This window comes from Diadema antillarum, unplaced genomic scaffold (assembly GCF_040938485.1).
Source record: "Diadema antillarum isolate AM-2024a unplaced genomic scaffold, OU_Dant_1.0 seq00000474_RagTag, whole genome shotgun sequence".
Lineage (NCBI taxonomy): Eukaryota > Metazoa > Echinodermata > Echinoidea > Diadematoida > Diadematidae > Diadema > Diadema antillarum.
The window spans coordinates 452136-478778 of NW_027271441.1; the positions used below are offsets into that span (position 1 = coordinate 452136).

General features: G+C 38.4%; 1 protein-coding gene across 1 annotated transcript in view; it reads left to right on the plus strand.

Annotated features, from left to right (window-relative positions):
• Window positions 1–3971: 3971 nt before the first annotated feature.
• LOC139733389 (battenin-like) overlaps window positions 3972–26643 on the plus strand; it is a 28915-nt gene continuing 6243 nt past the window's right edge. Inside the window, exons 1-9 of the mRNA XM_071644219.1 lie at window positions 3972–4183; window positions 7947–8138; window positions 9149–9228; window positions 10068–10135; window positions 11395–11469; window positions 12463–12515; window positions 15760–15794; window positions 19731–19837; window positions 25512–25566. Of these exons, the coding sequence (XP_071500320.1) occupies window positions 8103–8138; window positions 9149–9228; window positions 10068–10135; window positions 11395–11469; window positions 12463–12515; window positions 15760–15794; window positions 19731–19837; window positions 25512–25566 (509 nt within the window). The 5' untranslated portion in view covers window positions 3972–4183; window positions 7947–8102. The remainder of the gene's footprint in view (window positions 4184–7946; window positions 8139–9148; window positions 9229–10067; window positions 10136–11394; window positions 11470–12462; window positions 12516–15759; window positions 15795–19730; window positions 19838–25511; window positions 25567–26643) is intronic.

The window sequence follows — 26643 nt, forward strand, 5'->3', positions numbered from 1 at the left end:
GACAATTTGTGTGTATACTGTCTTGTGGTACTGTCCTGTGGTACTTTCCTGTGGTAATGTTCTGTGGTACTGCCCTGTGGTACATCCCAGAGTACCACACGAACCTGTGACACAGTACCACACAGTTCCTGTGTTAACATATATTTGTGTGGTACATTGTGTGGTACCAGCCAGTACCACAGGGAGTACCACATGAGCCTGTAAAACAGTACCACACAGTTCCTGTGGTAACATTTATTTATGTGGTACATTGTGTGGTACTGACAAGTACTACAGGGAGTACCCTACAAGCCTGTGGTACAGTACCACACAGTTCCTGTGGTAACATTACAAGTGTGTGGTACATTGTGTGGTACCGACAAGTACCACAGGGAGTACCACAGGACTTTTTTGTTAGGGTCCTTTCTCACTCTAAAACTTTATTTCATTTGCATGCATTTCTATTGATCTCACTCATTTTGACTCCTAGATTATACCATTGGCCTATGGGAGTCTCACTCTCGACTAGTTTCCAATGGTGGGAGCCCTGGTATCAGAACGTAGGTGCACGCACCAAATCGGGGACCCCGATCGTATAATGATAGTGGGAGATCGGGTGCAATCACAATCCTATCGGACCGTATTTGAACGGGAGACCAGATCGTGACAGATCGTATTGCTTGAAAAAAAGACTGACCAATCGTGACCATATCGCATCCAAGCGAAGCAACACGTATTGACTCGCATAACGTCGCATCCAAACGTGAAATTTCAGACGAGTCTAACGGAACTTCCACGATCAGTTTCATACGAATGTCCAATCGTGGCGTTCGTAATAGATCGTACGATAGTGGGAACACCGCTTAAACCCGAAACAGGATATTAAAGGGATGGTACAGTATTGGTGGAGATGAGAATTGGGCTTTTAACTTTTTGCGAGATACAAAGAAAACACTTACACGTATATTATGATATAATACAGAGTACCATTTTAAGAGGAATTCAAAGTTTATTTGATGAAAATCAGGTTTGGACTGACTGAAACATCCAAAAACAAAGTAAACCAAAGTGATCGTAATAAAGTGTGGGTCCCACACTTTATCAGAATCGCTCTCTTTTGGATATATCTCAGCCATTTCAAAACCAATTTTCATCAAATAAAAGTTGAATTCCCCATAGAATTACATGCTCTTTCATATTTCATAAGAGGTTTCTCATTATCTTATATACCGAAAAATGTTATTAGCCTGAAATTAGGTCTCAACCAAAACTGTACGATCCCTTTAAAGTAGGCCTATTTTTGATTACTAAATACGCCGGAACAGGCGCGCCGGAAGCAGTTTTGGATTGGGGGGGCAAACATTGGAGGGGGCTCAAGATTAGACCATGCATATGTTACACAATATACACATACACACACACACACACACACACACACATCTATATATATATATATATATATATATATATATGTATATATATATATATTATATAATATATATATATATATATATATATATAATAAAGTGGCGTACGGTGGGTCGAAACATGGGGGGAACCATAAAGTAATTTTGACGGTCTGTATGCTTGTGCGTGTGTGTGAGAGCAATAATGGGACTACAATACATTACGGAATGTGATACATTCAACAACGCAGTCATTGAGGAACATTGTAAGTTTTCCTTACATGGATTATGGAATGACGGTGTGAAACGATCGACAAATTATATACTGTCAGCAACATAAGGTGAATGGCATAACAATAAAATGCGAGCGAGCGAAGCGAGCGAGCTTGAAAATTTTGATATTCTACAGTAATGTTCCAAAACTGGAGTTTTAATTGTAGCTATATATTTCGCTTTGGAAATAAATGGGGGCGCATCGGGCGCAACTGCTGGCAATTATTGGCAGCAACATTAGGAGAATGGCATAACGATTCAATGCGAGCGAGCGAAGCGAGCAAGCTTGAAAATTTTGACATTCTACAGTCCCAAAACTGGGGTTTGTAGCTATATCTTTCACTTTGGAAATTAATGGGGCGGCGCATCGGGCGCAACTGCTGGCAATTACTGGCAGCAACATTAGGAGAATGGCATAACGATTCAATGCGAGCGAGCAAAGCGAGCGAGCTTGAGAATGTTGACATTTTACAGTCCCAAAACTCCCGTTTGTAGCTATATCTTTCGCTTTGGAAATTAAGGGGGGGGGGGCATCGGGCGCAACTGCTGGCAATTACTGGCAACAACGTTAATAGGAGAGTGGCATAACGATAAATGCGAGCGAGCGAAGCGAGCGAGCTTGAAAATTTTGACATTTTACAGTCCAAAACTCCCGTTTGTAGCTATATCTTTCGCTTTGGAAATTAAGGGGGGCATCGGGCGCAACTGCTGGCAGCAACGTTAATAGGAAAGTGGCGTAACGATTCAATGCGAGCGAGCGAAGCGAGCGAGCTTGAAAATTTTGACATGTTACAGTCCCAAAACTCCCGTTTGTAGCTATATTTATCTTTCGCTTTGGAAATTAAGGGGTTGGGGCATCGGGCGCAACTACTGGCAATTACTGTCAGCAACATTAGGAGAATGGCATAACGATTCAATGCGAGCGAGCGAAGCGAGTGAGCTTGAAAATTTTGACATTCTAGAGTCCAACAACTGCCGTCGTAGCTATGTTTTTCGCTTTAGAAATTAAGGGGGAGGCGCACCGGGCTCAACTGCTGGTTGCGAGCGAGCGAAGCGAGCGAGCTTGAAAATTTTGACATTTTACAGTCCAAAAGCTGCCGTTTGTAGCCATATTTTTTCCCTTTTATTCATATATATATACATATTTATCTTATTTTCTTTGTTTATTCATTTATTCTTGTTATTATCATTAATATTTTTTTTTTTTTTTTTTTGGGGGGGGGCTTTTTGGGGGGGGCAAAAATGCGTTTTGCCCCCCCACTTTTTGGATTGGGGGGGCGGCCGCCCCCCCCCCCCCCCCCCCCTGCCCCCCCACTTCCGGCGCCTATGCGCCGGAAAACTTGAGAGAGAGAGAGGGAGAAAAAAAAAATATGACCGCATTTAATGACTTTCAGAACAAAGTAAGTTTGTTTGCCTATAAAGGTTGCTTTCCTTCTGTGATATAAACGCCTTAGACCCTATATGTATAGGCTATATATAGAAGAAACAAACTGACTTTCGATTTCGTATTCCTATGTACATGGTGCCAAAAAAAAAGAAAGAAAAAAAGTGGGGGCGAGCCCCTGCTTTATAGTTTCGATTTTTAAGGCTGTTGACCAGTATAGTTGGAATCGTGTCTCATGTGATAAAAATGATCCCTCCCCCCTCCCCCCTCCCCCCTCCCCCCTCCCCCTCCCCCCTCCCCCCTCCCCCCTCCCCCCTCCCCCCCTCCCCCCTCCCCCCTCCCCCCCCTCCCCCCTCCCCCCCCCCTCCCCCCCCCCCCCCCCCCCCCCCACAAACTCTCTGAACATTCCACATGAGCCATTCACCACACCGGACGATGGTGATTTTATTTTTAAACCTGTTTTATCAAGTGAAAATGGGTTTGCCATAATCTTCTATCGCCTTCCTGATGCAACCCCGGGGCGCTCCGTTTCCACGGGCTGCAGGCTGACTGTCTGTGGAGCATGCAGCGCAGGTGGTGAAATACAAACTCACGTGACTCGCAGAGCTCTAATTGACGGACAGTGTAGTACAAGTTGTACGTATCGTGCGTGTGTGTGATCTTTTCACCTAGTCCTCGTAAAAGCGGCAGATCAACAGAATCACGGCCCACGGGGTTGCTCCTGATCTCCGGCCTAGCGTGATACTTAAACCACAAAATTACATTTTTTGTGTCAAGGTACCGGAAATTTTGCATTACCACTTCACTGTATTTCGTAAACGCCGGTAAAACGCCGGTCCCCTGCCCTGCCCTGAGCCTCCGCTCCGTGAGCCTCCACCCGTCGACACTGCAGCCAGCAGCTTTCTCTCCACCAACCCACTCCGGCCAGCCCGGACAGGGAGGGATCGCTATCGGGGCGCGACGGCTCGCTAGCTGACCGGCCAGCTGCTGGATAGCTCACGTCTGTCACGGCCGATCATTCATTCCACGGCTCTTTCTGCAGCTGTGTGAGAGCTGTTTTAGCCTATAATTGAGGATATTGAGGTCATATGCTGCAGTGTGAGATGATGATGGCAATACATGCGCCACTCAGGCAACGATGGTATGTTGTATTTGATACGTTTTCCAGAAAAAAAAAACCCAAAACAAATGATAATGGCGATGCTTCGTCCCACGTATTCAAAATTGTGTCAAGTCAAAGGGGAAAACGAATGACTATGGATATGAGTTAGGCCTAGATTCTGATCAACATGTTCAGGCAGACCCTTTCTGGATCAGTCTCCCATGGGGAAAAATTATTGTTTAAAATAAGTCTGCCCTAATATTCTCAACAAGCCGGACATATGTTTAATTGTTATTTGTTTTTGTTTTATGAATATCTTCCTAATTTTTCATGTCATTGTCATTGATAATATTGATGATTGTTGTACGTGCAAATGAAATGCATAGCAAGATCGTCTCAACTTAACAACAATTCTCTCTTCATAGATAGGCATATGTGGATTGAATGTATGCAGCAATAATGCCAACTGATATCACTAGACAACATCAGTGAAAGTTTCAAAGGAAAATTGGACAACCTGTTCAAAAGTTATGAAAGTTAATGAAGTTTCTGCTCTGTCTCTACTAGCTGCTGGATTAAAAGACTACTATATGTATGTCAGCTGGTGATGTCACAATTGATGTGTAGAATGATATGAATTATAAAGAAAATACAAAGAAAATTAATTAACCTTTTCACTTTTCTGCATTTAAATAAAAGAACACTCGACTTGCCTCTTCCAGCAGAAGGCAGAGGGAATAATATTACCCTTACAGGGTGTGTACAGTTCTGGTCGAGGTGAAGATTTAGCTTTTAATGTTTTGTGAGATATTCGGAAACCACTCTATGAGATGTCAAAAAGCATGCAGTTCTAAGGGGTATCAAAAGTTTATTCGATGAAAATTGATTTTGAAATTGCTGAGATATCCAAAAACAAGGTGAAACAAAGAGATACTAATATTTAAAGTTGGGGCATGTCACCTTTTATTATTAGCACTTTTTGGGATATTGATCTCGGGCATTTGAAAACCAATTTTCACCAAATAAACGCTGAATCCTTCTTAAAATTACATGCTCTTTCATATTTCTTAAGAGGCTTTTCATTATCTCACTTAGGAATGTTCAAAACATGAATCCCTACCTCAACCAGTACTGTACAGTCCCTTTAACATGTGTCAATAACAAGTCAAGGAAGTATGCACTTTTTCAAAAAATACAGTTTTGTGAAATTCTTTCTATATTTTCCTTTAATTCTAATATCTTTCTGCGCATGTGACAGTACACACTGTAGATCCTAGTTAGTGGGCAAGTCCAAGATAAGGTCCCCTCAGAAGGCAAAATTTCATCTATGCTCAATGTTGACATGTTTGGTATCATTTTGAAGCTTATGAGTTGAAGTTTTGATTTCCATGGAGGAAAAAATGATATTATGTAAATTTATGCAAATTTCAAGGGCTTCATTTGCATAAATGTGAAACACAGCGTTACGTATGGGACATTTATAAAAATTCATATTAATTCAAAGGAAAGCAAATGATATTTGATTAATATGTGGACATAAGAAGTTCATCACATAGTTTAACTTTGTATGAAAATTTAGGGATTATGCAAATGATTATGCAAATTAGCTCGTGTCCTATCATGAGATGTCCCATACGTAACAAAATGAGGTCATTTTTTTAGGTTTTTTCTGAAATTGCTATGGTTATTTTAATGCCCTTTTGGAAAGTTCTAATTTATTGTTTAGAGAAATCAAATACCAGAGAAAAAAGAGAAAAAAAGTAAAAGAAATATTTTTTATTAGGCATTAAAATAATGTTACGTATGGGAAAAATGCGTTACGTATGGGACATCCTCATACATATTGCATGTGAATGCATGTAGCAAGCTGGGAAGGTCTCTCAGTACACAAATGGTCTATCATCCTGAAGAAAGCATCCCAACATTGTAGCTACTTTTTGAGTTATAGACACTTGAAACAATACATGAACTTGACTGAACAATTTTCAGAAAGGGGGAGGGGAAAATGGCAAAATACACAATGAAAAATGAACATTAAAGGGATGGTATAGTTTTTTGTAGAAATGGGGATTCAGTTTTCTACATTTAAAGAGATGATTGGAAACCAATTACTGAATTACTTAAGAGCATAAAATCCTAAGACTAGAGGAATTCAAAGTTTATGTGATGGAGATCCAATTTGAAATGGTTGTGATATATTTAGAAAAAAAATAAAAAGTAAAATTATTTTTTTTTTTATTGCAAGTGATACACAAATTGTCCTTATTCAGTTTTCAGTAGTAGCCACAACAAAATTCATGGGTATACAATACATACTGAGGTGTGACTCGAATCAATGACCTGACTGCTAGACAGCCATCATATATCTCCTCGATCACTGGGGTTCCACGCAGCAGGTATTGCTTATTTATTAAACTTAATATTTCTTGTGTCAAGTTGTTTTTCATTGAAACTAAATGGCAAACTGCCCTTCATCAATGGAAGTAAACACTTTATTAAACTATTCAATTTTTTCAGTAGTAACTATCCTGATAAAAATAGGGCATACATACTCAGGTTGGTCATAAAAAATATAGAATATGATTGAATGTGATTATGATGGTAAATATCTGGGGAATATTGTTCCCTTGTCAATCTGGATCAGTATTTGAGTAATTTCAACTGATTCCACCTCAATAATTATGCAAAAATTTGTTTATGGGTATTTTGCAAAATTATTTTGCAAAATACCCATAAACATGGTTCCCCACACACTAAACGAATGGGGGACAAAGGGCATGCATACCCAGGTTGGTCATGAAAATATAAAAATATGATTGAATATGATTATGATGGTGAATATTTGGGGAATATTGTTTCCTTGACAATCTGGATCGGTATTTGAGTAGTTTCAACTGATTTTACTTCAATAATTATGCAAAATACCCATAAACATGGTTCTTCACACACTAAATGAATGGGGGACAAACTGTCCCATACGTAACTGTCCCATACGTAACACGTCATGTCTGTCTTTGATTTGAACCTGTCATTAGAGCTTTTTGCCTAATGACATGAAACTTACCTGTGATAATCTTGAGTGTTGTGACTTTCATCACAGTGAGTTACAAGTTGTAGAATGATATACTTTCAGAGAGTTTTGAGGTTGAAAAAAATGTTCAAAAAAACAAAATTTTTCTGGTCCCATACGTAACGGCACATATTTTCTCTTCTAGAATATAATTGTCAAGGTCATTTTTGCCAATTTTTTACATGATTATACTTCTTCTAGATATCAATCACCATGATGAAGTTCAATATGATCAAAGGCCATTAACACTATTTTTCAGGTCATAAAAGTCTCTGAATGTCCCATACGTAACGTGCGCGTTATCTTGGACTTGCCCTAGTCTTCTCATCCAGCAGTCAGCAGTGACTGTGCTGGTACAGCTGTACTTTAAAAATCTATAACTTTTGGACTGATTGTCCGACTTCCCCCAAACTTTCACTGATATATTGTACTATTATATTGCTGCATTTACTCAATCCATATATGTGGGAAGGTGGACTTGTCTTTTAAGTCTAGATGAATGACATGAAAGAATGAAGATTTGATTTTGTTTGCTGCACTCTGATCAAATGGTATTCAAACAGAGTATACAGTGTAGGCCTGTATAAATCTAGGTTTTAATGTAGTTCAGGAATATACATTCTTTCTTTTTGTTTTTCTTTGTGTGTTAGGAACAAGTTCATTCCGACCATTTTCATGTAAAATATGTGTATTTCAGTATTTAATGAGATTTTTACAATTTATTTTACACAGAGGTTACCAGAAAAAAAGCCAATGGAAGATTTTGGGAAAATCAAACAGTGGCCGGTGCAAAATTTGCATAACAGAGAGTGGAGGTGAAAGTGTATGGACCTGGCATAGCTCTTCTTACCCTCATTTTAATCGTCTAGTACGTCTACGGCTGTCAAGATGCCATCGCAAGAGGACTACTTTTGTCGCAATTGGGTAAAGCATGCAATGGTGTAATCCTGTAACCATGACCATTGATTATTGAATGCCTTAAAATCCCTGTGGCTGGTACGATTAGCGTAGCAATAATTTTATTGTTTAGCTAACATGATCATTTTGTTTTGTTTGTTTGTTCGTGTTTTTTTTTGCCAGCAGATGTGATCTTGTCAAGATGAACCTCAGAATTTTCTTATCTATTGCGTGTAGTTGCAGTTTTATGCCATATTCAATACTGCATTTCCCACGAAATAGCAATACAATCTATGTTAATGGAAAAAGAAATGTTTGAACTCCTATCTGACATTTTCACTAATATCTGAAAGTCAGGTTCTCTTTATTTAGGCTACAGAACATGACCTACATTGTATTCTTCTACATTAAAGGGGCATAGACCCGGTAGTGTAGAGGGCGCTGTTGATGATACTGCCGATCACCGTTAGCATTGATACGAAGATTACCGAAGTTGAGCTGTCATCAAGAGTAAAGTTCGTAGGTGTTGCTAAGTAACGTTGCCTTTGTTGTCTTCTCTGCGCATCACGCAGTCTGTAGTAATGCCAGGGTGCGTGCATATGTGCTTGTTATGACATCACAGTAAGAAGTTTGCTAAAGCTGTCATCCCCCTCAGCCGAATCACGAGCCGAACTGTGATCGGACCACTGACTACAGTGGATCGGGCTTCTTCGGACTCGGGGAAGTGGGCCAAAGTGTAAGCGCTAAAGAGGAGTTGATAGCTTAGGTCTCTATAGGAAATTTGCGCCGTACGCCCGCGTACGCATTTTACGAAAACACCGTGACCATGCACTTTTAATATGATGGGATGGCCTCCTTGCTCAAACACCCAGACTGGTTTTGTGGGCACAAAATTTGTTGCTATTTTGTTAATTAACCTTGCCTCTATTTTGAAGGTATCCTTTTCAGCAGAAAAAGTGTGGATGGTGCACCAGCAAATTGTTTTTTTTCCTCCACTGTGTGATGCTACTGTCCTGAACTTATTTTTTTCATTACAGGTGGGATTTTTTCTTCTCGGCCTTTCAAACGTCTTGCCATCTGCAATGGTCAATGCTGCAGCAAATTCAATTGCAAGAAGGTAAGATAGGATTAAAAAAATATATATATTTTTTAAAGAGGATTTGAAGAGCTAGCCAGTTCAAGCCTTCATACTGTACTTAAACTGTTATATTGTGATCAAGTTAAGGAATCATTGTTTGTTTGCTTTTTTTTAGGGGGGGGAGGGGCCGGGGGATGTAACATGGACAGATACCATGTTACTTATTTTGCATACTTCTTATCTTGGCATAGGAAGAAAAGTTGCAATGCTGTAAAAGCTAGGGTTGTTTTTTGTTTGTTTGTTTGTTTGTTTTGCTTACATATACTTTCACAAATAAGGTGGAGAAGATCTCAGACATATTTTGCAAGATGTTGCTTTTGCTAATTGACACTGGGGCTCTCGTAAGTGCACAAAGATTACATAACCTAACATACAGTTGTAACCCAGTATTTTTACTTGTTACATTTTTGGCCCAATAATGGTTGATGAAATTCATAGAAAAACCCTCACAAAAATAAAAACTTTTAAGTAAGTTTTACTATACTAAATCATCATTTCTTTTGATCATATAAAAGAGAGAGAGAAAAAAAACCCCACAGATATCTTGAGACTTATAATATTTCCCCAAAGTGCAAAAGGCCATAATGAAGCCTACAGATTGCAATAGATTTACTCCATGCCCTTAATATTGTAGCCCCTTTTGAATTTTTTTTTTCTTGTTTGCTTGGTTCTTTTGTGGGAGAGAGGGGTTAGATTCCTTTCGCAAATATAGAATCAGGTGTACATTAATTACATAAATAAAGATTGGATGCACAACACATGATTAATTGATTTATCCTGTTCTTCCTCTATCTTTTCCAAAAAAAATTTATTAACAGTTTCCATAAAGGAAGGTTTGTTGCCACCGTCTATGGTGCTGCTGGATCTACGACTATTCTTGTGAAATGTAAGTACCACTGAAACTGAAAACTTCCAAGCTAACCAGTCAGTGTCTACAAGAGGAAGAGTCTAAACTGATTTTCTTGTGCTGTCTGGCATTTTATATACTACAAGCTGTATACAATGTATTGTAAATAAGGAAAGGGAGGTGGATGCAGCTGTACCACAATGTCAGATTGGATAGAAGCAGCTGAATAAAGTGTTTGTAATGTACGTGTGGATGACATCCCTCTAACTATAATTAGTTATTCTGTTTCGTTGCACAAGGAAACATCTAATAATTTTGCTAGGTGTCGTAATGGCCATTTGTCTGGTAATAATGGCTTTGTTAGTATACATTATGGCTCTGATATATGATGTTGAAAGAGTAGGTTCATTGTTTTGCTGATGAAATTCAACACCTTGTTTCAATCTATAGATGGTATACAAAGGATGTAATTAAGCATTATTACCATGAGTATACTGTATAATGTATCGCGAGTTTGTAGAATCAAATTCTCCAAAAACAGTTCCTCGGGTAAGGACAGTTCCCTTTGCACAAAATAGTTTACACAAATTTAACCAAAAATAAAAACGAAATCACATGATTTTCTTAAGATGTAGATTTACATAGTGCTGAATGCAAAATGGGAGCTCAATTGCAATGACTGATCAAAGCACAATGCATCCAATCAAATCAGCATCAACATTAAAACTCTATTTATTGTACCGATTATTCCTCTTTCTCACACATTGTTGGTGTTTTACTTTTGCTTGTCTTGTGTGTGCAAAGTGCATAGAACGTACGTGCATCATCAGATATCATAAAAGAAAGAACAATGCGCATAACTTTAATAGCCAACTTTGGCAATAAAAACTTATACAATTTTCTAACTTTTGATCTTTTCTTTTTGATATTTTTGTGCAGTGAAGTCGGCCAATTATAGCTCTTGAAAGCATCTTGCAAAGTCATCAAAGTTCATAACTGCCAAGAACCAACAAATTATTTTACAACATTATATAGCTTCCTCGATGACACATCCCATATCAGTTTCCATCCATTGCAATAATACCTCAGTAAAGCCCAAAGAAGATCTACTCTGTGTTCTTGATGCACAGAGACAGTCATGAAATTCATCAAAAGTATTGAGAAGAGCAGCCAGAATAAACTTAACCACCTGCTTTTGTATAACTGAGCAAAGAGATGCTTGTTTGTATTTTATGTAATGTATGTTATTTGCAGTTTTAAGGCCCTGACCATGGTTTCTGTTTCTGTTTCACCTCCAGTGCTAAACACATTTGTCTTGACGAGAGTTTCGTACAACATCAGATTTGGTATCAACAGTCTGGTCCTGCTATTAGGTGGGTAATAAATGCCAAAAGTTTAACTTTAAAGGGGCTTTCTTGGTTGCTGCACTTATGAATTTGATTTTTCACAGAATTGGTGATGGTAGATGCACTATGTCTAACCAAACTTCATCGTGCTTGTTCTTTAATCAAATCATGATTGAAGAGAAGCTGCATAGATTTGATGACTGTGTTCAATATTACATGATTCTATACTCTCTTGCGTGGGTGGAGTGTGTGTCGATACTTGGAGATAGATGTTTAAGATACTTTTTTTCTAAAATTCATGATTGCAATCATTTAAAAAGGTTGTACCCAGAAGAATAGTAATGTTTACATTTCTGATTGGAAATTTTATTTTTGTGTAAACTCTTTCTGTGCATAATTTGGTATTAGTAATGTGGCAATTTTGTGAGTGGGCAGACCACAACATTATTTAGAGAAAAAAAAAAACACTGAAGAAAGAAGGTATTTTCCTGAATAAGATATGGTCATAAAATAACTTGAAACAATGTAAAACTGTAAATAGGAGGCATGAATATGTCTCTTATTGAGCTAATTTGTAAAAGGCTTTCAAAAATGTTCCATTTTGACATAATCAGGCAGATTAAGTGATTTGTTTTGTATCAAATCGTTGTTGTCTCTAGAGTGCCGAGCAATGAATGAAGGAAGGAAAGAGATCACAGTGTTGCTATTAAAATCATCATCAAAAGGGCATGGTTTTTAATAGTGTATTTGAGTACAATCATTGGCAGAGTTTTTAAGTTGATGACATTATTGCCTCTTAATTTCCATGTGTGGTTGTAATCAATACACTATTGGGTTAAAACATGTGAATCATTACAATTCCAAAATTTGTGTATCTTATATGATAACTATGGTTTGCATGAAACCTCTTGCCATTTGTCTTTAAGATTTACTTAAAGCCACTCCAATATGGTATGAAATTATTGCATCTTTTAAAGGAGGATTCTTTCCATTTTTTTCCCCGCCTAAAATTGTTTCCAGGTATTGCTGGAATAGCTTTCGCCTCGTCATTCATTACAGCTATATTTGGTGTGGTAAGTTGATTCCTGACATCTTTGTAACGGTCAACTTTGTTGAATAATCAGCAAAGTGGATCAAAATAAGAAGTCTCAATTTATATTTGTAGTCTTAATTCTACTTGCAGAAGTGAAATATCGCCAGGTCGATGGGGGTTTCCTCAGTCCTGCCTTTTAATACGCAGAGCTGACTTAACAAATGGGACTTTTTAAAGCATTTGTCAGGGATTGTAGTGGGGACAGTTGTTCTTAAATTTGCATGTCGTTGTGACTTTTGCTTGAATGATAGTGCACCAGCATTTTTAAGGGATTATATGTGTCCCTGCATCGCAAAACCAGCAAAAGTCACCTGACATGGATTCTTAGTTAAGGGCAGATTCTGAAAGAGCAGATTCTAAGCTTAAAAATGATGTATAACTCAATTCTAATGGCCTTTTCCAACCGGTCTAAATATTGGAAGGAAAGCACACACTCTGGAAAAGTGTGAACTGAGAAAAAGAGGCTCTGAATTACAGGGTTTATTCAAGCACTTAATCTTTGCCAAGCCATGCTGGCTATGCTATGAATGGGACAGAAGACAGGATGTATACCACTTGAGCAACAACAATGAAGGGATTATTAGATTAAGCTGAAAGTGAGCAGGCTCTATTATGTACATTCTGTCCATGATTAATGCCAACTTTCAAGGTGGTAGCACCATCCTTTGAAAAGTTATTGGAGTTGAAAGTGAAGAGTGTGCACAGGATTTTCAAGGAATATAAAAGGAACCTGTGAAAGACATACCTGATCACACTCCTCTACAAAAAAGGTTGTAGAAAATCTACTGAAAACACACTTCCCATTCATTTTATGACTACAAACTTAAGAATAAAGTAGAAGAAGAATACCCCTTTCAGAAAATATGAAAAACTCAAGATTGACTTGGTTGACCAGTTTCACCTTTTTGGAGTCATGTATAAACCAAGGGGTGCGATTTTTTGTTGGTTTTGTGATGCATGGTCACATATATAATATTATGACACTGCAATAGGTCACCATGAGTCTCATCCTCAGAATTGTAACACTTTCCCATTGAAGCAAAACTAAACAAAAATAGTAGGTTTTTTTTTCTCTCTTTTTTGAGAAAATGAAATTGACTTTTACAATATTTTATACCAGTATTACAATGTCACTGTGAATACCCATCAAGTTAAAAAAAGAAGTTTCAACAAACTTTCTGATATCATCGATTATCTCTTTGGTAAAACAAATATTGTCAGATCTGATGTTAAGAGATGATTGTGGTAAAATCAGTGAATGTCACTTTGGAGTAATTAAATCTAACTCAGCTTACTCTTTTAATAGCCATCTCACTTAGTGTTATGGATAAGATACTGATTTTTTTTTTTAAATCATTGCTTCTATTCAGATGAATAATAGAGTAAATCAATCAAAATCTTACCATTGGAGTCTTTTTTTTTGTATTACATGCTAGTGTGTTTTGCTCTATTGTGTGTTTGAAATAAATGAGGAATCGGAATGTATGATGCCCTTGTTTTGATAATCCAATCTATTTTGTACCTGGGGTGGTATTCTGAGGTCGTAATTAAGTCTGTAATTAACTTCGTGATTAAGTCGTGAAGTTAATAGGCCCTTAATCAAGGGCAAAATCGGTATTCTGAGGACGTAATTAAGGTATGATTAAGTCCCCTGTAATTATCTTAGGTCCCTCCCATCTAATTGTTATTCCATCCAATCAGACGCGTTGTTAGAAGCCAAAATGATGATTACACGTGCAAATATGCCCTCCATGCGCGCTCCTCCACGCCCTTTGTAACTACAACCCAAGAGCTCCATGCACACACTCCGGTATTTGATTACAACCCCTCACCTACGCACGCGAAGATCTCAACCTCTTTGCTCACATAAAATGACAAAATTCCTCGAAGATCGGCTATATTTCTTTTTTTCTCTGAATTCTACGGATACCAAGATAACAACATTCAACCGCTCCTCGGTTACCGAAGACGGTAAGCATCGTTGTGGCAGAGAAAACACGATGTATTGCGTGATATCGGAGTAGTTAATGACACTCTTTGGTATCATTAAGTTTTCCATTAACTTTCATACTTAATTACACCCTCAGAATACCGATTCGTAATTAACTCTGTGATTAAGTCCTCTCAGAGGTGCACGCGCATTGATACGCGCAAACGCGTAGGTCCTTCCCGCCAAAACGCTTGTTGCTATGGTAGTTAATATACCCCCTACTTAATCATGCTCTCAGAATACCAATTCGGTAATTAAGTGCTAATCAGACACTTAATAAGCTCTCAGAATACGGCCCCAGGTAATCTGCATTGTTCAGCTGCCAGTCTTGGCCATGAATGGCAAAGCCCACAAAATCTGATTGGTCCAACTCTTTGAAAGTCCTTATCAAGTCTTGACAGCAGCATCAGAAGCACAAGTTCTATTTTTAGTCTGCCATGTCTTTGTGATGCCATAATAGGTTGTCACGTGGTATGACATCACTATGAATCACTGCTAAAAAAGTCAATCTGTAGTTTTCAATTGGTGTCATGTGATAAAGTACTGCTGATAGCCTTGTAATCAGTCTTTTGTCACTTGTTTGTTTTCTCAAGCAGTGTACTACATTTTATCCCCCAAGGTTAGTTTTTCCTATGTACAGGCATACATAGCACCAAGGGCATTACAAAGTGTAGTCAAACCTGCCTTGGAGGCCACCTGTCTATAGCATCCACCTGCTACATGTAGACTGCTAACTAAATTCCCCCAGAGAAAAAAGCCATGCTAAATATCCTGTATATGCACTGTAAGTAGGGCTGCACACTATCCCCCTTTTTTTTTTTTTTTTTTTTTCTTACTGGTCAGACCTGTCTGTTGGACCAGTAGTCTCAAGTTTTTCCTTTTTTTAGTGGTCTAATCCTGGAAAAGTTACTGGTCCTACAGTGTTTTTTTTACTGGTTAGGGACCATCAGAGTAGTGCCACTGTGCAGCCTTGCTATAACGGTCACCTGTCTATAGTGGCCACTGCTTTGTTTTGCTGTTGTTGCTGTTTTTTCCCCTTGTGGGTCATTGCTATAGACAGGTTTGACTGTATTAACATTACACACCACTTTCCAGAACAGGCATTGGAATATGCCTTGAATTTAGCGAGTGCCCTTGTATATGACTTGCCCAACGCTCACTTTCACTTGCCCAGGGCTAGTGAACAAGTGAAGTTGCAGTGCTCACTATTCTTGTGTTTTGTTTTCACTTACAGGTAGTTGTTGGAACAGGATATGCCTTCGGAGAAAAGTGAGTACCTATGTCTTCTTTTGAGAGGAAAACAAAAAGGAAGAAAATGGCAAGAATAGAAGGACTGAAGGGAATAGATAAAAAATAATGTGACTGTAAAGAATTGAAGTCATGAATTTCAAATACACAGTTAATAAGTCATTGTTGGTTTATTTTTACATGAAATAGACAGAGCTGTAGTGTGATGAATTTTAAAAGCTAATGTGCGAAGTTTAATTTTCAGCAAAGATTTCATGAAGTTTTAATGTGTTGTATCAAATAAACGAAATTCAATCAATCTCAGGAAGAGTTCATAAAATTTTCATTTTCTGTGATTAAATTTAGTTAATTACACCAAAGAATTCATGAATTTGTAATGTGTTAGATTAATTTCAGTGCATTTTCCATTAGTGTTTTAGATATATGGTGACGCTCCATCCCCCTTGCTTTGGCAAACATTACAAATTGGACACAGAGTATCCAATCCTTTAAATATGAAATAGTCTACATTGTACATCAACATGGATTGAACTATAATACAAGATACTGTAAAACACGATATATTCGTGGCACGAAATTTTCGCGAATTGGAGCCAACGACCTTTTTCCCGGCATGAAATTTTCGCGAATTGCCATTGGCATTCAATGCATATGATAATGTAGGTGAGAACTTTCGTGTGCATTTTAATTTTGCAAATCTTGACTCTCGCAAAATTTGCGATATTAAAATGCATGCAAACATCCCTCGTTTTACAGTAGTCTACATCATAAAAGCTTGTCATCAGAGATAAAACCTACAATAATTCCAATTGGGTGTACCGGGTATGTACTTTATTTTCAGAAACTTTGAAAATAAATCCAGAGCAAATGCTATGAAGTTGTAACTTGTAAGTCAGATTGCCATGAATCACGTATATTAAAAGCTTTGATCAGGCCTAATAATATGCATTATGTCATAATTGTTAATAGCAGTACAAATATGAACAGGAATCTGGTTGACTTTATCGCTAGGTAACTGTAGTAGTTCCATGCAACAAGTGTTTGATCTTATGGCTGCACGGCGAGCACTGATCTTGATAAGTCAAAAGCACTGCGTAATTGCTCAGTCTAATGCAGAGATAAGCATTGACATTATTTATTTGATTTTCCTTATCGGTCTTTGAGCTTCGCAGACTACATTTATCTTTCACGTGGCATTTGTTAAATGTGAATATCACATGGTGCACCTGATGCACATGTTGCTTTGTGATTAAAGTTCCTTGTGAAATAGAAACTGCCAGCTAATATTCACAAGCTTATCAGTGTCACTTGATGTATCTGGCGTATTATAGTTCTTTTTTGTACAAATCAGTGTGTAGTAATGACAGTTTGTAGATTGATGATAAAATAATGAAAAATGTAGCAATGTCTACTGTATTAACAAGAATGAAAGAAATGACTTTATCTTTATAAAGTTAATATTCAAAGAAATTTATTCACCTCTTTTGAGCTCTCACTTAAAATCAAGGGGTGTGACTTTTTGTTGGTTTTGTGATGCATGGTCACATATGTTCAAATGCAAACTAAAGGCTAAAAATCATCTGGAAGTATCCCCTAATAAACAGGAAGTTGATATCTTGAGGGTCTGGATGGGGATAGATGCAGAAGAACAGAAGCTGCTAGTCAAACATCAGAAGTACATTGTATCACTTCAGCAACCTTTGCTTGTGTAAACAATTACGCACTGAATCATTTGTGGTTTTACCCGTCAAAGAGCTACAGTTTAACTTCATGCTTGTATTTGAGCAGACAGATAACATTCGTTCGATGACCTCTTTGAATCCGGAAATTTTGCAATTATTTCCTTGACATTACATACATCTACAGTCAAGTCAGTTCAATGCTAACGAAAATTAAATCCCATTCATTCACACGAAATACATGTGTAGCATTTTTATTACAAGCTTATTGAAAAGTTATGTGCTGTGTTATGTTGGACATTTCAACAGGCACAGGTAAATCAGCTACCGGTACACATCTAACAGGACAATAGTAGAATTATTAAGTGGAAAAGTTAGCTGAGATACTCTGCTCACACAAAACTTTAATTTGACATACACATTTGTATGAAAAGATGTTTATGTTTCAAGGCTGTGCAAGGTTTGATTTTTCGATAAAAGACTGTTTAATATGCCACTCATAAACATATTCACAACTATATTTATTCCAAAATATTCTTACCAACTGAAAAAAAAAATGACAACATACCAGTAATATTTTGCCAGGTTGACACTATAAAGTACAATTAATGTTTTAAAGCTACGTACGATCACTGGCCCCATCATTGCACCTACAATTTGTAACCACTGCACATGCATGTGGAATGATAGCCATAACATACTCATGTACCTACCATATGTGTGTATGTATAGATTTGCAGCCTAAGCTTTACTATCATTGATACAATGAACTCGCTGATTCGGAAGCAGTATTTACAAGCATTAAACATTTACACATCATAAAGATCCATAAACAGAGGAAAATTGCACAGAGACAAATATGTACATGTGAAGAAAAAAAAATATGTAAATGCTATCAATTGTCTCAGGATTTTCTTTCAACAGAAACCACAGCCATGCTATAGGTAATTCATGCATGTACAGTAATGTTAAAGCAACATCAGAAAAATGAAAATCTTCCTAACATAAGGCCAGGGTGGTCCTTGAACTCTGTCTGTTCCACGGACTCTGGACAATGTGCACAATGGTATGGAATTTTCTGTGTCAATTAGTACTCAAAAAGTGCACAAAGGGTTAAAAGACTTCCGATTTGGATGAATTGCACATGAGCAGAAAAAGGTCATTTGTTCAATCAGGCATGTTTGTCGTTGGGTGTGTTTATCAACTCCTTTTCTCGGCAGAAACAGGTTTTCCAAACAGCTTTCAAGGAATTTTTACGAGTCGATAAACGCAAAGCTGTTTTGAAAGCCCTTTCGGAAAACTTTTTCGAAAGGGTGCGTTTATCAACTCTCCTTTTCTCGGCAGAAACAGGTTTTCCAAACAGCTTTCAAGGAATTTTTACGAGTTGATAAACGCAAAGCTGTTTTGAAAGCCCGTTCGGAAAGCTTTCGAAAGCCGCAAATTTGTGGCTTTCCAAACAGGTTTCCTAAACAGGTTTTCAGAAACCTGTTTGTAAAAGCCTTTTGAAGTTGATAAATGCAAAGCTGTTTTGAAACGGCTTTGTAGTATTGTACTGCACTTACGACCTCTTCTCCTCGAGTCGAATTGCGCAATGCAGCTTTGCAGTGACAGGCAAGTTATCGTGTTCGCGAAGAGAGTTGATAAACGCAACTATTTTGGAAGCTATTTCTAAAGGGCTTTGGAAAGGGCTTTGGAAAGCCGTTTAAACAGGGGAAAGTTGATAAACGCAGCCAAAGTCTCATGCCGCCACTCAGAAATATTTGAAGTATGTGCTAAACTGGAGCTTCCTCACAGATAGGAAGACAATTGATTCATGTGGCCTTATAACTCGTCACTCTCAAAGGAAGATATGTCTTTATGATGGTAATTGCTTTTCGCCGTCCCTTCTCAGAAAACAAGCGGCATATTAATAGTACAGGGCTTTGGAAAGGGCTTTGGAAAGGGCTGTGGAAAGGGCTGTGGAAAGCCGTTCAAACAGGGGAAAGTTGATAAACGCAGCCTCAGATTTCACTGAGATAAGCATCCCTGATGTAATGATTATTCATGTAACCCTTGTAAATGGTGCTAACTAGCACATCCACCTGACAGCAAGCCTGGTATTTAGCAGTGTTGGTAGAAAGACAGTTTGTTTATGCATTCAACACCAAAACTATGAAATAAATGTCTGCCGAAGTATCAATTGACAAAGGTCATTTGTACCAATGTGCCCACAAGCTAACTGTGAACTGGCTTATAAATACTGAACATGATTTTGAACTCTGTTGTATTCCCCACACAGTTTGGCCCTTGGATACCTTTCTCGCTTCGACAGTCGGCTGGTCAATGCCTGGTCCAGTGGTGCAGGGTGTGCTGGTCTCCTGGGGGCCATATCAGTGATCCTGTCAAGTGAGTCGGCTCTTGAACATAGAGATTTATGGGAGGAAAAAAAAAGCCAGCTCATGTGACTGCTACCTTTTCCTAAGGATTATGTACGACCACTCCACAGTGGAACTTGCTATAGTTTCAGTAGACAAATGATGCTCAAGTCTGATAGTATGCAAGAGGAATTGTTTGCATAAGGTATATAACCATGGAATTCACCATGGAATTTCACCTGATGGGTTTTAATAGACTACATACACCTGGACCGTGGTTACTTTACTGTATGCACACTAGTCCTACTGACGCAAAAAAGACATGTGCATCATCTGTTTTGTAGAACAGGGGACATTTTTTTTTTTTTGGGGGGGGGGGGGGGCAGAATTTTTATTTTCTATTTTTTGATAATGTTAACTGATGGCAAAGCCACCGGATACAGTTCCTTTTGGCTTGCCACAGACACCGACCATACCCATACATCCTGAACTTCCAGGCATCACTTAAACCCGTTGAGGACGAGTCCCGAGTATACTCGGGCAGGGGTCTATGGGAAATGCGTGTTGTAGCAAAATCACACCGTCCTCAACGGGTTGATACTGAGTGAGCAAATGCTTGCTTGCCATAGTGACATTTTGGAATATCAGTTGACTCTAGAAAATTCACAGAAAGAAATCACCAAAAAATATGCAATATATCCAGCATTTTGCCAACTACTCCAGTAATCTATACGACTGTGAATGTCTTCGGCAGTCTTTAATGTTTATCTGAAGGAGGATGACTCAGGACATGGGTGTGGATTTGAGATTTAAGAACTATGTAGTACCCTTGGAAATTCTGGGAGTCTTGCATTCATTCTTACATAATTCATTCCATTTATAATCATGTGCACCAAAGTAAAACTGTAGCACAAAAAGTAAACAAACAAAGAAGAAAAAAATTTAAAGGTATCCTCATGCAACTACGATCTTATACAGCTAGACAAGGCGATGGTTTGAATGAATCAATTATCTTGTGAAAAGTCTCAAATAAGATACTGGTAGGCCTAACATGTACGATCTGACACGAAGTCAAATGAAGGTTTCACTGGGAAGTATGAGTAAAGGTGTTTAAAGCATGCATTCCAAGTGAAATAAAAGAAAAACAACAGCTATACCATTATTTTCCAATTTATTTCAAACACATCACCCTCGTGATCGAATCTGGTAACCATCAAAAACCTGTGATAACGTGATTTTCTCATTCAGAGACCGTTGTCCAGTACTACTCATATTGTCATGTTTGTACAACTTTCAATGCATGCTATTGTGTGTAGGGAACTTGCTTTTAATACCTCAAAACTGCCATTGACATCATAAAAATTTTACGGCATGAATATAAAGTCTCATCAAGAAAAGGAAGGCAAATATTTGGGTTTCTGATATCGTCCAGTGGAAGACTGGACTTTGGAGTCATTGATGAGGTCAGAGGTCATATGTGACCCTGCGCCACAAAACCAACACAATTGGTTCCTATTTCAATGTATGGTGATCACTTTGAATTCAGTCATAGATGATTCTTTCTGTTGAGTTTATTGATCTCAGGTCTCAAATTTCCCTCTGTCCTTCCAAATACTGTTTACGCCATATATTTAACGAGTCTAAATTTTCGCGAATCAAAAATTCCAGACGATTTCGCGAGTGGTCAAATTGCGATCCTGGAGTCTTGTACCGAATGGAGAAATGTATACGCATACGTCACATTCATAGCTTGATCAGAGTCAATATCTTTGCATGTCTCTAATTTCGCGAATACATTGTAGAACCTGACTTGCGAAATTCGCGAAAATAAGAACCTTGTGAAATATTCAGTGTATAACTATACAGTACCACTACACATATGTCAAAGTGAATATAATTTTTCTGTAATGAAGCTGCTGATTGGTTATGAATGCACAATATATCATTTCAAAGAGAAATAATTTCTGCAGTGTAGTGCTTACAATGTGGTGCCATTACAAACTTCATAGTGAGGTCATTGTATCCTTCTATTACAGGTGCATCTGTATGATTTTACCCTGTAATGATACTTTTTATTGCTTTTTGATCAATAGCGGGGACCAATCGATGTGTCTCAAGTGCCTATTATCTTCTTTCATACATTGAAATAGTGTTAAAGATATTGTGGTCATTAAAGGTAGTGCAGAGCTGTCTTGCACATAAAAGAAATGAACAAAAGTGAAACCAAAGCAAATTGACAGCAACATGCAGTCTCCAGGTATGCCTTGGCTTGTACATTTGGTCACAAGACTCTGCCATAAGTACATGACTGTTTCCTCATATTTGATGGTGTTCATTGACCTTGACCTCTGACCTTCATCCTTCATCCTTTTTTAACCCTCTCTACACAAAGGAAATATTTTATGATTCAGTCCTATCCATCGCACCAGTATTTCTGTACTTTAGCCATTACTTTTGTTCATTCCTAGGGGAAGTTGCTGTGCAACATGATGTATTCACGGCATGAAATTCTCGCGAATTGGAGCCGACAGCCTTTTTTTGTGGCATGAAATTTTCGCGAATATACACAGGCGTTCAATGCATACAGTGTAGACAAGAATTTTCATGTGCATTTTAATTTCACGATTCTTTGCGCTCGCAAAATTCACAAAGTTAAAGTGCACGCGAACATTCCTCGTTTTACAGTATGGTGAGAACATTATAAACACAGCTTAATTGTGCTGACTCTTTACCTCTGAGTTAAGAATATCTAAAGTTTTGGTGCAGCCATTGCTGGATAAGAAGACAACTACAGTTTGTGGTGTTATGTATGTGAATGATATATAAATGAAATTCAAAGAGTGTCATTTGTTTTTGCGAAAGTGATATTTGTTGTAACTATATGTATTATCTAAGTTTGAGCCCTTTATAGCGGCAAGATAGGTAAAGACACACCCCAAGAATGTATGCACCAAAACGATTCAAAACCCGTTTTATGTGCAACGTTGCTATTTAAATGCCAACGTGGATGTTCGTTTTTAGCTCACCTGAGCCGAAGGCTCAAGTGAGCTATTGCGATCGCTCTTCGTCCGGTGTCCGTCGTGCGTAAACTTTTACATTTTCATCTTCTTCTTGAGAACCCCATGACCGATTTTCACCAAATTTGGCCTCGGGGGATAGGATCTCAATTTGTTCAAGTGGGCACCATACCCCACCTGGAGGCCCCCAGAGGGGCCCAAACCCCCCAAAATTAGGGAATCTTAAAAAAATCTTCTTCTCTAGAACCAAAAGTGATAGAGCCAAGTTAATACTATGAATTAGTACATTGATGACTGTAGTTTCAAGTTTGTTCATGGTGGAATCAGGGGTGCCCCCCTTGGGACCCAGGGGAGGGGGGTGGGGAGGGGTCCTAATGGGGCCCAAATTGTACATTTTCATCTTTTTCTTGAATATGCCATTATGAATTTTCACCAAAGTTGGCAGGTAGCATCCCTAGTGGGAAAGAATCTCATTCCTATCAAATGGGCACCATGCCCCAACTGGGGGGCCCCAGGGGGCCTAAATTTGGATCAAAATTGTAAATTTTCATCTTTTTCTTGAAAACCCTGTCACTAATTTTCACCAAACTTGGTGGGTAGCATCCCTAGGGGGATAGAATCTCAATTCCATCAAATGGGCACCATGCCCCACCTGGAGGGCCCCAGGGGTCCCACCCCCCCCCCCCTCCTATAAGGAATCTTTACAGATTTTCTCTAGAACTGGAAGTGATTGAGCTAGTCAGTATATTGATGACTGTTGTTTCAAGTTTGTTCGTGGGAGAATCAGGGGTGCCCTCCCCCCCCCCCCACCCCTTGGGACCCAAGGAAGCGGGATGGGATGGGGGGGGGGGGGGGGGAGTCCAAATGCGGGCCTAAATTTTCATCTTCTTGCCAAAAACAACATAATGGATTTTCACCAAACTTGTCAAGTATAAGCATCCCCATAGGGATAAGATCTCAAAGTGTTTGAATGGGCACCATGCTTTCCTTAGGTGCCCCAGTGGGTCCAAACCTAAATTAATGAATATTAAATAATATTTTTCTCTAGTGCTAATCAAAAGTGATCTATAGGGCTTTAAGTCTTTTTTCCCCAAGCTGCATAATCCAACATTCTATAAAGTACAGTGTACCTGGTAGGTATTTTTATGCCTCCGCCACGAAGTGGTGCCGGAGGCATTATGTTTTCGGGTTGTCCGTCCGTCCGTCCTTCCGTCCGTCCGTAATGAATTTTGTGGACAAGGTAACTATCAAAACCTGTTGAGATATCCTAATGAAACTTGGCATGTATGTGTATTTAATAGGGGGTGAAGTTGTGCCAACTTTTGGGTGCACATGCTCAAGGTCAAAGGTCAAAAGGTCAAGGTCAAATACATAAAATTTCACTATTTCCACCATGTCTATTGAATGCCTGAAGATATTTTCTTGAAACTTAGTGTATACGTGTATTATCCAATTGAGATTCTCTGGTGAAAGTTTGGGTCATGAGGTCAAAGGTCAAAGGTCAAAAGGTCAGGGTCAAATACATAAAATGTCACTATTTCCACCATATCTATTGAATGCCTGAAGATATTTTCTTGAAACTTATTGTACACATGTATTACCCAATTAAGATTCTCTGGTGAAAGTTTGGGTCATGAGGTCAAAGGTCAAAGGTCAAAAGGTCAAGTAAAAATATTAAAACTTCTTTTTTTTCTCCGTACCTTAGAAAATTGTTCAAGGTATCTTCATGGAACATAGTATATACATGTACTGACTGGAAGTGATTATCTAGAGAATGTAGGGTTCATGGGGTCAAAGGTCAGGGGTCAAAGTTCAAGTGCAACACTTCAAAATTTTACTATTTCCCTCATATTTATGCAATGCCAGCAGGGTTATTTTTTTTTTACACGTGGTGTATGCATGTGTAACCTGATAGAAATTCTCTGGAAAGTTTTTCTTTTTTCTTCTTTTTTCTTCTTTTTTCATCAAAGGTCAAAAGGTCAAAGATCAAGTGAAAGTGCTGAACTAACTTTTTCCTCCATATCTTGGAAGTGGCTCAAGTTATCTTGAAACTTCGTACATATTATGCATGTTCTACCTGAAAGTGATTATCTTATGAATTTTAGGGTCAAGTTCCAGATGAAAATGGTAACAATTTACTATTCAATTCAGAAATTGCACTTTTTCTCCATACCTGTACCTTGAAAATTACTCAATGCCTAAATGTATGAATGGGTCAAAGTCAAGTTAAAGTCCTTAAATCCCTAGATACATGCTCTCCTATTCATCCAATTAAACCTAGGTCAAGGAAGGTGAACATTCTACACATTTGTGACAAACTTGTCATTTCAATATTTTGCCAATTTTGTGAAAATGTAATCACACATTGTCCACATGTACTATCTAGACCTATTGGGAAAATCATGCATTATGGCGGAGGCATACCAGTCGCCAAAGCGACATTTCTAGTTACCAATGTGATGGAATATGTAAATGGACACCATGCCCCCATTCTCAAAGCTACCCCCACCATAAGTTTCCAATGTTCTCAGGTAAGAGTCTGCAAGAATGCATGGAAGGTGAACTTGCGATACTCAGGTGAGCGCGTGACCCCCGGGTCTCTTGTTTAGCAAATAAGATTATGATGAACACTACATTTTACTGTACAGCGGCATCGTGTTTTTATTGTTGTTTCCTTTTATCTTCTAGGTTGCTTCATCCCTCAGACTCTGAATGAAGAGGATAAGCTGCAGCTGATGGATTGGTGAGAATTTCTGTGTCTGTCTGTCTGTCTGTTTGTCTGTGTCTTCTTAATATGCAGGCTACTGTAAAATCAGAAGTTTTGCATGCAAGGACCTTTCGCAAATTTCACGAGGATCTGAGGCAAGATTCGCAAAAGTAAAATGCACTCGGGGGTTCTTGTCTACACAATGCATTGAATGCCAGTGGCAATTCACAATAAATTGCCTTATTCTGCCGAGCTGTTACGCTTGTTGGATGCAGAAACCATCCTGTGCTGAAGAGTGAAATATGTTTGCATACATACCCAACAAATCAATGTGTTTAGGTTGTGTTTGTGTGTGAGTGTGTTTGTCAATATGTAACATGTCTTCGAGTGTAATAAACAAGATATTATAGGAAAGAGTATTACCCTGTTTAGGTTTAGCTGAGTCACTATATAACTTCCACTGCTCTATTTGAAGACTTTGTTTGCAAAAACCGATAAGTAAATATTTGTCAAATGGAGATATTTGCGATTAAAGGTCAAGAAAAATAAAGAGAATAATAAGAAAATGTTTGCTTCTTTTGACCATAACTTCAAAAATATACCTTTTTATGTAGTGACCAATATATCATTTAAAAGGTATTGTTTTGTACTTTATGACAGAGACCGTACTTCAAAATCTTCAAGAATGGACTTATCGGCTTTTGCAAACAAACTCTTCATTTGTTCCACTAAATTTTTCCCCTTGTTCACCCAGTGAGGATGAGCTAATTTTGCCATAACACACATTTCCCAAAGACACCTGCTTGAGTATACTCGGGACTAGTCTTCAACAGGTTTACAAAAGTCAAATTGAATATAAAGTCAATTGGAACATGAAGTTAGGTTCTCCCTAAAGTTAACCCGTTGAAGACGAGTCCCAAAAATACTCAGGCACGTGTCTGTGGGAACTGCATGTCATAGCAAAATCAGTCCATCCTCAATGGGTTAAGGGAAGATGTGTCTTCATGAAAAAGAACACATTGTGGAAGACTGCCACCTGCAGAAGTTCCCAGGAGAGCTTGAAGAACTTGCTCAAGCAAGTGATGCTGCTCTGAAATGGATTCGCAGCTTTAG